Raw genomic sequence first — 12,824 nt, forward strand, 5'->3', positions numbered from 1 at the left:
TCTTCTCCCCTGCCCCCACCCTGTATTGCTATTACTTCACCTTTTTGTGTTCTTATTTTTGTCATGGAGATTTGGTTGTAAGAGGTAGTTTTGTGTTTTACATAAACATCCAATTTAGTGAGAGATGTCAGACAGGATGCCGTTACCCTTAGAAAACTATTAAGTAACATCACTTTTCCCTACTATAATTTTTGTCAACTGACTGTGGACTCCAGTGGTCTGGTGGAAAAGAAACGCCTGTTTTGTGCCATCAAAAGCTGTATGGCTCCTTTTGGTACTGCTTTATTGACTTTACTTTGGCTGGCAGAATTGGGCTTTGAAACCCTGTGGAGTGGAGCAGTGGCTGGTGACAAGTACTCATCAGCAGAGATCTGATGGCTAGCAGATTTCCCTGCTCTCAGAGTGCACCTGCAATCTCTTTATGACTTCAACAAATGTTTCTTCTGGTTTAGGCCAGTGGAAACCTCCTGGTCTCTATTTATAACTCAAACTTAACAACCTTCCCCAATTTACGCCCCTGTCTTTCTCCCATCTCCTCCTCCTCCTGAGCATAAAGGAAGAAAATCAGAACCTCATCCGTACTTGGTTAGCAGCATATCAAAACTTCTGCTTCCTATGTTCAGCATTGTTCTCGCTAAATCAAAGGCATAGCAGCAGCGTTCGTCATGTAATGAAAATATGTGGTATTTTCTTAATTGTCTTTGTTGTGGCACCACTGGTGGGCATTGTTTGGCATGGCCTTCCAGAGAGTCCTGTGGCTCTCACTGAGCTGCACCTGGGTTGAGTGAACAGCACCCTGCACCCCATTCCACAGCTCCTCTCCAGGGATAAGGAGCAGCATCACAAAGGGATATTTATGCAGGTATTTAGTGGGGTCCAGCCAGCAGCAGAAATACATCAAAGGTAATCTTAGAGAAGGAACCTTTCTTTGCACTATGTCTTTTTATATTCTGAAAGGTCATTTGTGATCCAAAAAAGGCCTTTCCCCAGAAGTTTACTGTTGTTATTTTTTACTTTTTGATTATAGTAACTTGCTTATCCCCCAAACAGACTAAAGAACAATAAACAAATACAAAAGGAAAAGGAACAGCTCATCAATAACAAAGATCTGGGTTTTAAAGCTTTGAGAGTACTGACTCTTACATCTCACTCCAAGCAAAGCAGGAGTCCTGCAGAGAAAGGAATCTAAAAGATATGAAAATTATAAAGATAGTAAAAACAATGTTTGGTAGGGATATTTTAGCTTGGTGTGGGGAACTGAGCTTTAAAGTGCAGCATACTGAGGAATGTGTTTTTCCCCCACTGCTGAATGTTGTGAAGTGCATAGGGAATTCTGTATTTCAACCCCTGTGAAATACTGTAACCTAGATGAATGCAGAAGGTCTGGCTTTCTCTTCAAGTTCAAATTTTGAAATTGGGCTGCTCAGGAGTGTTAATGTATCTTAAAAAAACTAAATGGTATCTAAACCTAATCCTTTGAAATCATACCAAAATAGTCTCTTGCAAGAGACAACAATACAGTCCACAAATATAACTTATTTCTGCATTCTTCCTTTTTAAATTTCTTTTATTAAAAAAAAAATATTTTCAAACTCTTGAGTACAAAGAAGACACCAACCATGGATACTGAAACTGTGCAATTTGTTGTAATTATATTCCCCCCCATAGATTTAATGAAGGACTTTTAAGTACAATTTATCTTTGATAAATAGTCCCTCTACACAGAATGTTTATTAGATTGACAGCAGAATACACTCTGCAAGCTTTTTTTCCTTGCCACTTATGACTCAGATGAATTTTAATAGGAGTAAAAAGCTTTTATTTGCACAGTAATTTCACTTAAGGATCATATCCTTCAGAAACTGGCAGACACTTGTATGTCTTGATTGCAAAACAGACACTCAAGAGTAAAGAAACATGCATAAGATGTTATTATTTGACTTGTCACACTGCTGCAATTCTATTTGCAGCTTATGTCACTAATTCTCCCATGGGCATCGCCCGCCGTGTCCCTGCACACGGAGCGTGTGTCTGTGTGTGCTCACACATGTGCACCTGGAAAAGGGCTGGATCAGCCTGGAAAAGGGCTGTGGTCAGCCTGGAAAAGGGGCTGTGATCAGCCTGGAAAAGGGGCTGTGATCAGCCTGGAAAGGAGGCTGTGGTCAGCCTGGAAAAGGGGCTGTGATCAGCCTGGAAAAGGGCTGTGATCAGCCTGGAAAAGGGGCTGTGATCAGCCTGGAAAAGGAGCTGTGATCAGCCTGGAAAAGGGGCTGTGGTCAGCCTGGACGCAGTGTCTTGAGCTGGGGGAGGGCTGGCTGTGCTTTGGGGTGGGAATCCTGAGTGGCACAGCCTCAATGGCCATGGTGATGCCTGCGGGAGGCTTGGGGTTAAAGCTGCTTTCTGCGTACAAAATGGTGCTGGTTTCTCTGTGCCATGGCAGTTGTGACCGAGGCACATGGCTGGGAATGGTCCTCAAATTTTGGGGTGCTACTTCCAGCTCCACGGAGCATCGCTGTGGTGTTTTACTACACTTACTGGGCTGTGGTGGCAGGATCGGTTCATGTAACTGTTTGCCTGTGTTTCCAGGTAAAAGTGAGTATTTCTGAGTGACTGGCTACACTGTTCATCTCACAAAATGTTGTGTGCCCACACACCATTTATGGAGGATGATAATCCTCTGTTACGTTGTTTTAACTCGGCTTTGAAAGCTGCATTTTAAAGATGTCACTGCAGAGTTAATCACCTTTTGCATGTATTTCTAAATGCCTTGTTCTGTTTCCTACAGAAGCAGAAGGTAGAGTCTCCCTTTACCTTCACCAGAAGGATATCGGATTTTTTCTGTCCATGTAAAAATGAAAAGTAAAGACATTTTATTGTTAATAAAACAATAGCTAATTGTTTTGGAGGAAAACATACTGTTCCAAGCGAGGTGTTGAACTTTACATCAGCAAAATACGCATTTGAATTGTAAATGCCGTCCGTCGGATGCTTATTATTAAAACCTTTGTTTAAATTATTGATGAAGTGCGGTGCTGGCCTTCGCTCGGAGTGCCCTGGCGAGGCGCGAGTGTCGCACAGAGACCTGCTGCCATCTACTGGCTCCGTGCGCTCCCTCCGGTGCCGGCCGTCCGTCCGTCCTTCTGTCTGTCTGTCTGAGGGCAGGGAGCTCGCCAAGTAATGGCAAGGTTTTAAACACTAAAAGCTCTGGGGCCGAAATCACTTTAGGCAATATTTATTTGCCTTTCGAAGGGTTTCGTTTAAAGGGATGCTCTCACCTGAGGGTCATCATATTCCCCTCTGATTTTAATCCATATAAAACATACTAGAGAAAAGAATACTTTCTCCAGATATGTAATAGCTGCTGAATGGGTTTTATTGCAGATAAAGCATATTCAATACAACAGGGTTTGATTGTTCTGCTTATGCATGAAAAATCAGAATTGAAATGGAATTACTAGGCTTTAATTGCAAAATTTGAACAAATTACTAACTTCAAACATTAAATACATGGTAAATGTTTAAAAGGTAAACATAATGTTTAAGATCAGTCATGGCATTGACAGTCTGTTAGACTTTCCCAAAAGGTCAATTTCCAATTCATCACTGCACTGCAAAAGAATCCCTCGATATTCCTTATCCACCAAAGATAATGTGCAGCAAGCATTAAGGCATTTTTGTTTTTAAATTTGAATCTCCCCTCTTTCCCCCCAATTTTAAAATGAGTCTGACATCTCCTTACTGTACTTGATTCTTTGGTTTTATGTGCACTTTGCTGCAGACTGGGGTTGCATATTTTTCTTTCTACATCCTGAAAATGAAACTCTATTTGAATAAAGATTTCAAACAGTGTTTTTTAGACACTCCTGTGAAGAACAGCTAACAGATGTATTACATAAAAACATGCCATAAAATAATGCAGGCTATTGACTGGAATTCACCAAGGTACAGTTTTCTAAACCAGTCCTCTTCCTATTCTTTAGTACAAATTGCAAATCCTGACGAAGGTTGCTGCGGAGCTGAGCAAGTACATGCCAGAGAAAGCAGCAGAGGACACCTCCAGCATTTTGAGATCTCCCATGCCTGGAACAGTGGTGGCAGTTTCTGTCAAGCCTGGAGACATGGTAAGAAATATGATCTATATATCTGCGTTTTCATTATATATGCCACAGAAATTTCACCTTGGTGCAACTGAAACTACAGGTCACAAGGTTTGGTGTGGGGTTTTTTGTTGTCTTGGTTTTGTTCCTTTTTTTTTTTTTTTTTGTAATCACCTGTAGAATAAGGTGTGCTGAAGGATGTGTGCTGTTTTTAGTTTGAGTTTTAAAAACTAAGAAGGAAAATAATTTCAAATTAAACCGGCTTTAAAAGAAAAAAATTCAGCCTGGTACAAGTTTACAGCAGAAACTCAAAGAGATAGCTTGGTTTTGTATCCCAAATACCTTTTGATACCTTGAGGGGCAGGACAGGTATCAAGGAAGAAAATGGTAAGTAAATTCACATAAGTCTGTCTGTCTGTCTGTCTGTCTATCTATCTATCTATCTATCTATCTATCTATCTATCTATCTATCTGTCATCTATATATAAAAGCTGTTAATGCTAGCAGGAGAAAATTGTTGATTTTCTGCCCTGAAGTAATGAAAATATTACTTGAAAAAAGGGGACATGGGATAGATATTTAACTTAACCTTTTTTTTTTTTTTTTTTTTTTTTTAAGAAGTTCTGTGTTATCATTTCGCAAAACACATGAGTTGGGAATTCTATTCTGGGAATTTCCAGGCTCATGTGGTAATCTTCTTGTCTTGGAGAAGGAAAGAACTTTCCATGCAGAAGGGTAAGGGATTATGCTGGTCTGGGGTTTCCAGTCCTCCTTACTCAAATTGAGTTGGAAACAAATTTTTGTTTTAAAGTTGTGTATAAACACTGACTTGAACTCAGCTTTATATGAAATTCTACCACATTGTATCATATGTTATTTCTAAGGTTGAGGCCCTTGTGTCTCATAACCACTGAAAACCAGGTAGTGAGAGCAAACACAGAACTATTTGAATCAGGTTGTGCATATTAATTTTAAAGTACTGTCATCAGTAAATGATGCCATAAACATGTATGTAGCACTTAGATACAAACAGAAGCTTCAGTCACAGGGTTCATAATTTATGGCAATGAAACCTAGATTTTCTTGAAAGAGGATTCAAAAATGGGATCAAGATCTGAAATACAAAATCAGGATTGCACTTATTACGTGACAGTCATCGATCATGCTGGCAAAGTGCTATATTTGCTTACATTTTGCTATGATACCACCTTTGGTTTTAAAATATATGGCTGTTTCTGTCTATACAGTGAAAACAGACTCATCATGTTAATGTAAAAGATCTGTAGGTGCCAATGTTTGTAATGAAATAAAGACATTTCAAAGGAGAAAGATCTAAGCTGGTAAGAAATTAGAAATTCTTTTAGCTTCTACACTTAACTTTCTTGTCTATGGTCTATACATGCATGCACACAGTTTAGATATGTTAAAACAAAAGAGCAGTATTCAATTAAAAATATTCTTTGTGTCATGACATGGACAGAGGAATCTGCTTTGTCAAGGTGCAAACAAGTGGCTGAATGAGAACGATCGTAAGCAAATACTTTTTGTAAAGAATTAAGGAAAACATTTTTAAGTCAAGGATTTTAAGACTTTAAACTTTTTTGTTTGATATTTATTTTTGAGAAGTTAATTCTAAATGTTTCCAGCCTTCTTGCCCTGAAGAATACTTCTTCTTGTTGTCTTGAAAGAATATAATCAGTGGAGAAGGAGGCCAGAGCCTAAGGGATTTTAAGTAAATAAATAAATGAACCTCCCTCCACAAATCTACAAGTGGTGCTGTGCATCAGAGCACAAGTTGTTAAATAATGTGTGTGAGATTTCTTTTTTCCCTTCTCCTCTCCTGCAGCTTTTTGCTGGAGGCACTGAGTGGCAGAGCATTTGAACAGCATAATCTATGTTCTGCTGACCTGAGCTTGTCATTGCTAATTGTGTGGCTTTAATTGCAAAAAACACATTTGCGTTCTTGAAAAGGGTTTAGCTTAAATCCTTCCTTTTCAGGACTAGTGTCAAAACGTTAGAAAAAAAGCGAGGCAGCGAATGAGGGTAACATCAGCTCTCGGCTCTGAATAAGCACTGGGATGGTGGGATTCAGATTACTCTTCCTGGCTGTCTGTCACAAACCAGCTCACCCACTACAGCTGCTGAAGGCATGATGGGCAGGGAACTGTAGCTCTTTTTGTTGCACTGCTTGGGAAAAGTCTGATTTCTTTAGTGCGCTGGAGAAATGGGAATTTAAGCAGCTCCTATTCTGTGTGCTTGCCACTGGGTTTGGCAGCTCAGATTTGCATGGTGGGTGAAAACAGCACAGCTGAAAAATGGGAAAGGTGAGGTAGTTGTCCATTCTTCCCCTCAGGTGTTGCTGCTGCTGGCAATAAAGCTGTCAGGTTAGAGCTGCTGTGAGGCTGCTGGCCCTGAGCTGTGAGCTGGGCACTACAGTGTTAGTGCAGCACAGTCCCTGTGCTCGCAGAGATGCTCTCAGAGCGGTCAGGGGCACGGGGAGCTGAGCTGTCACCCCCCTCCTTCAGGTGTAACTTTACAAATGGTGAAAAAGCACCAAGAGAGGCTCACCTCATCTTTGTGTGCCTGGCCAAACCCGTGTGATTGCCCGCGGTTCAGCTCCGGGGCACCGCGCCCGGCCAGGTGAAGCACATGGTGTTTGTGTTTCTGCAGCCAAACGAGGGGGCAGTGCTGATCCCTGGGTTAGTGTTCCCCACTCGATGGGTCATTGTTTTTACTTGAAGCATAGTGTTCTCTTTCGGCTGCTGTTGCTTTGGTCTGGTGAAGCCTGATAGAAGATTGCATGAGCATCCTCTATCCAGCTGGTCTGATAAGCAGTTTTCAATTCATTTTTTGCCAAAAGATATTGCATATACAAGGAATTTATTTTCTTTTGTCTGTAAGATGATCTGTAGATTTTAGTAACACAGTGGGGAAGTGCTGTTTGTCATTTAGAGAGAAGCAGAACTTGTGATGCTGCCAATTTCTTTGGGTTTTTAGTTACTTTCTACTTTCTTTATTTTCCTTCATGTGATCAGAAGACTGTAATTAGTTGTCACTCAGTTATTCCTGGAAGCACAATGAAGGCACTCAGAAGCAGAAAGCAACATAAACAATGAAACAGAAATCTGGCTGACTAGAAAGAAGGTTAATATTATTTAGGGAAAGAAGATTTAAATTTAGCTTACATTCCTCATAACACAGTCCCATTGATATAGGAAATACATCCCTTGTTGGGGAATGTTTGTGTATTTGTTTTCTAAGTAGTTGTTAATGACTGTATGCATTAGGATGAAATTTATATTTGGGAGAATTAATTACTTTTTAGTTCCTCATGGTGCCATGGGCCAGAGACACCACTGGACTTCAAGAGTCCAGGCAAGTAATTCACTCTGCTTTCAATAACCCTGGTGGCAGCACAAGCCAGCCCTGCTAGCACACAGCAGGATTTTTATGCCAGAGTGTGGAGATGGCACTGCACATGGTTCTAATCTCACCATAGCTACCGCAAAGACGGCACCATAAAAACTACTAAAGCTGCACAAATTCCTTTATTTACTTAGAGGGGAGGACATGGGTGGGCACTTGAAAGTACTTCTTTTTTGTGTTGAGTTGTTTGGTGTGGTTTTTGTGCATGTAGATTCTGTGCACTGAAAGTGCAGGAGAGGGGAGAGCTCTTGAAATCCTAATGGTTGCCCAGGTAAAGCAGTGTTGTTGTTCCTAAAGCAAACACACCAAAAATGTTCCCACTACTGATTTCAAATTTGGTAGTCTGAACTGTCCACAGCAACAAAGAAAGATCTTAGCTGTCCTGATTGCCTTGCAGCCTTTGCTATATTTTCCCCTTTGAACACAGCTTTTGCTTCTTCAGTTTTCTGTCTGTCAGGGATATGAAGGTGTTTTTCTTTTAGCTGAATGTTTCTGTTGGTTGTTTTTCCTTTTTACTGACATTAGCCAGGACAGGTGTTGTTAGTAAGCTGAGCATTGGTCAATAAGCTAATGCCTAATACCTGGCAGCCTAAATCACTTTAATGATTCCCCCCCACACTTAAATGTGTAAAAGGAAAGCACCCCTGGGTGAGCACCCCAATGTTACTGAGTCTTTGAGGACTACAGCCAAAAGAAGAGGATGATTATTTATTTTCACCAAAGTTTATAAATTGCCTCTCTTTCTAGTAGATTAAGATTACTCCAGGATTTATAAATTATCACCATTCAAGCTATTTTTAAAATGTACTTTTCTCATATAAAAATTCCTTATGATTTCAGCTAGTGTAGCTATGGGCATTAATATTTCATGGGATGATTTTTTTTCCTACCAAAATGTCAGCTGTTAAATGTAGATGCTAATTGTCTCAGTAATTTCAAAATTGGGTAACTTGAAGGCTGCTTTTTTAGTTGTATAACTTAGGAAAGACACTACTGTGTTTCCACCTTTTAAAAGTAATTAAAGAAAATGTTTTAAACTGCATTCATCTTTCAGTTCAGCTGCATGCATTTTATTTCAATTCCTCTTGTTATTCTTTAGAAGAATAGTTTTTAAGAAAATCTTTATTCATGATTTTCCATCTCATAAGCCTTGTTAAGTTTTTGCTATGGGAAAATATGTTTTGTTTGACCTCTACTGCTGAAATGCTCGCTACTAAAAAGCAAAACAAAAGAGCTTTCTAAATTCTATTTATCACTTCCTCATTCATTCATGTGAAAGAAAAGGTGATGTTTTAACCTTACCTGTTGCCATCAGGCAGTTGTGTGTTGTTTAAAGTTGTATTTGCCATTCAGACCTCAAAATCCTAAAAAAACCCCTCTTTTCAAATCTTATACTAATTGGAATTTATAGCAGGGAAACAAGATCCAGATTTAAACAGAAAAAATGTATTTAAGTTTCACATTCCATTTGGATAAATATGGTAGCAATAATTTAGTAAGATATTATTTAATTCAAATACTATTTTTCTCTTGTGTATGAATGTTTTCTTTTTCTACTGTTGTCTTCCCTTTTTCTTTCCTTTCCCCTCCTTTCGTCGCTCCTGTTCTTCAGAGCAAATATAAACTCCACTTGTCAGTTGAAGGGAATTTGCAAACTTGACAAAATATGGTACAAACCTTGCATCGTTTTTATGGTTCTGTGTATGTGACAATTTTCTTGGGGTTTATTTTCTGGGCCAAAAAGCCCTGTTGGTAAACAGGAAATGTTCATGGTTGTAGAATATCCAGAAAAAAAGAATTAAATATATCACCATTCTTATTACGTGGGGCCATGAGTAATAATTGTAGTTACATTGAAAAAAAAAAACTGTAATAATATTTCATAATGTATTTTTCATATTTGACTTGAAAAAATTTTACTATATATTTTATGCAATTGTGTTCCAGTACAGTGTAATAAAGAAGGAAATCCGATTATGATAAGTTAGAAATAGTGAATATTATTCGTTTCCTCCTAGGAGAAAAAAAGTTACCAATCCTTTGAGAAGAATTAATATAATTTTTTCATTATTATTTTAGTGTGCTTTGCCTCTTCATGTAATAAACAACATTTTAGCTGTTACTAAAAAAGTTGATTGGTAGAGATGAGGCTGAGTTAGCAGAAGAATAGCCCCAGAAGTGCTCTGCCTGAATATCACTTGCCCAGCGCCCTGGGATGGCAGAGGCAGTTGGGGCAGCGTGTTTTGGATAAGTGGGAGTGCAATGACCAGTGCTGATTGCTGTCAGGGGGACATCAGTGACCTTCAGTCAGAGGTCAGAAGATGTGGGATGTGCTATGTTCAGCTTCATTCGTTAAAGGAGTGTGGCAAAAAAAGTTTAGTAATGATTTGTCAAGTACTATTAATTGCTGCTAATTATATTTGCAGTTCTGTAGCTCTGGTTTCAAAGTTAATTTGGAAAGAAGAGAAAACTTGCACTAATTATTTTACATGGTAATGGACAATCCCAAGGAACTGCAATTGTTGCTTATCCAATTCCTCTTGATTTGTTTTCTTGTTGGATGCTGGCTGCCAGATTGCCAGTAAGTCAGAGAGAAAAATATCTGGGAAGGGAATGATACCAGCATGGACTAAATTTAAACAACAAATAAACAAACAAAATTCCCAGTATCTTCATAAATAGTGAATGCATACTTTACTCACTGCTCAGTGATTTTGCACAAGCACAAACAAGGTGCATGTTTGCAGTTATTTTGCAGAAGGCTACAAGAGAGGATAACTCTCTTTCATATGGCACTATCTTGCATTGTCCCTTTTCACTTAAAAGGCTCAACAGGGACTTAAGCTGCAGAATAGTGGAAATTGTGAGTGATGTTTACTGGTGTCTTCCAAATATGAGGAAGGAGATAACAATAAAACACAACTCTCACTTCACTTTAAACCAAATCTAAGCTCGTATTTGCTTTGGGCTCGCATTGTTTTTTTCCACTTCAGCTCCAAGAGCCTTAAAAATGTTCCGCATCAGAGCACCTGTGTTCTAAATATAATGGTCTTAAAAATGTAATTGAGGGATTTTCACTTTTGTAGGCAAATCAGCAGGGTTGATATTGATCCGTCTTTTTAGGGAGCCACAGTGCAGCAGAAGGTGATACTGTAGAGGGCCCCGTAAACCCTCAGAGCCTTCTGTCTAATTTGGCAGAAAAACACAGAATGTCGGACAACAAAAGAACGATCCGATTCCGTAAGAAATCTTCATCCCTCCCACCTCCTTTTCATAAGATAAAAAAAAGAGACTTAATTTTTTCAGCTGCACACAATGATTTGGTGCTCACTCTTGCATTGAAACAGTTGCTGTCAAAACAGGCAGGAAACAGTTTTCTTTTAATTGCTGAAATCATTCGGAAGTGCTTCATGCACGGCTTCTATACAGCAGATGCTGTGCATTAATTGGCCTGTGTAGGGCTGACCCAGGGTTCCTTGCAGCGGGCCCAATTTTAGGCAGAGGGTTTAAATAGCTTATTTCTTATTTTGTATAACCTGGCGTACATTATGAGCGCGCCTGCACGTGGGGTATTTCATGGTCTGCAGTTTCTAATGTCATGTGGGTTTCAAAACCTGTGCTTCTCTGGTAATGTACTAGCAGCAGGTAAGCTCTAAATACCATCCATCAGGAGCTAATTTTTTATCCAGATACTCCAATGACTGATGAACCTGTCTTTTGTATGAATGTTCAGCACAGGAGAAAGCCATATGCCCCTGGCACTGGTTCCTATGCATTCTTTACAGTTTGTGGGGAGGAGATTAAGGAAAAAACAAACCCTTACATTTACATGTCTTTCATTTATTTAGCAGTTAGCACTTTCTAAAATAGCTTTAGTATTTTTTTTTTTAACAGTGAAAAGAGATTTAGGTCTTTTTGAGCAATCTGACTACCACTACTCATTTTCTTTATCAGGAATATTACTGCACACCCTTAATAGGGAACCTTGTTTTGCTACTCCCCGTCTGTTCAAAACAGACCTTAGCCCATTAGAAGGTCCTCCCTTGTGTGGGAAGACCACAGCTGTTACTGTAAATCTCATCCAGTAACTGTATCACCCCCATTTTGTGGCTCTGAAGGATGAAATTGAGAAATGGAATACTGTGCAGTCATCCTTTACATCTCCAATTTTAGGCCTTTGCACATCATTTTCATGCTTTTATTCCAAATCAAACAACATTAGTGAGCAACACCACTCTGTGCTAAATGCCTGGTGTCTAAGCAGCACCTACAATCTTTGTTTTTGAAGGATTTAGGATTGGGAGGCAAGATAGGGTTTTGTTGTTGGTGGGTTTTTTAAATTTTATTTTTTTAATAAATAAAGTCTTTTCTCTCCTTTCTTCCCCACCAAATCCTTCCCAGTCCCCAGTTTGTCAGAAGCAGAAATCCAGATGGTAGTGAGGTGCCTAAGATGGAGGATGCTCTGTTATGCCTCCAAAGAGGAAGTGGGAGCTCAGCATGGCTTACAAACACAACTTTAAAAAGGCTTCTGTTTCTTTAAATCCTTCTGAATAAAGTGGATCTAACTTCTTGTGAAGGATATTGGGGGCTTTAATCAGAAATAAGAAGTGGTTTAAATCATTAGCACAACAAAGCAAACTATAAGCTTGAAGATAAAAGTCTCAGGGGAAAGAGTCCTCTGAAAATAAATGGGACTTGATAGATTTCCATATCATTTATAACTTCCCTTAATTACACTTGGAAGACTTGCCAGTAAAACTGGAAAATTGGCAGCCTATATCCATTATAGTAATTTTGCCGACCATGGCAAGCAGCTGGCTTTACTGGATTTTATTTCCCATCACTCACAATTAATCATCAGCTGGAGATGTCTGAAACTCCTCAAAACGTAGCAATACTGTGTGACATTCAGGCCTCCTTAAAATGCTGAAATCTGCTGAGTAAATGGGCCGAGTTCCCCTTGCAGGGAGCTCATTTTGGTGCGAGGCAGGCTGCCGGTTAATGAGTGCCACTTCGATAATCGGATGCGAATGTGAACCCTGACCTCGTGTCAAAGGAGAGGACGCAGCAAGCTGGATAAAAGATCCGTGATTCAGGTCTGCAAACTTTACACCAATTAGACAGAGAGTGGGGAAATGCATCAGCGCCCATTGGGTTTATCAGAAAGACTTGTGGGGCTTGTGACCATTTTGTAAGCCTAACGTGGGAGACGTCCTGTCACAATCATTAAGTCTTTATGCCATGACGCACCAAAGTCTGCAGAAAGTGCACCATATTCACAGAGATCCCGTGCTAGCCGTG

At 39.5% G+C, this 12,824-nt stretch overlaps 1 protein-coding gene across 3 annotated transcripts in view; it reads left to right on the forward strand.

Moving 5' to 3' along the window:
* Positions 1-12,824, forward strand: part of PCCA (propionyl-CoA carboxylase subunit alpha) — a 274,780-nt gene that overhangs the window by 254,773 nt on the left and 7,183 nt on the right. For all 3 annotated transcript variants that reach the window (XM_059466064.1, XM_059466066.1, XM_059466063.1), the window contains one exon: positions 3,981-4,121. In XM_059466064.1, coding sequence (XP_059322047.1) covers positions 3,981-4,121 — 141 coding nt within the window. The remainder of the gene's footprint in view (positions 1-3,980; positions 4,122-12,824) is intronic.

This window comes from Ammospiza nelsoni, chromosome 2 (genome assembly GCF_027579445.1).
Source record: "Ammospiza nelsoni isolate bAmmNel1 chromosome 2, bAmmNel1.pri, whole genome shotgun sequence".
Taxonomy (NCBI): Eukaryota; Metazoa; Chordata; class Aves; order Passeriformes; family Passerellidae; genus Ammospiza; species Ammospiza nelsoni.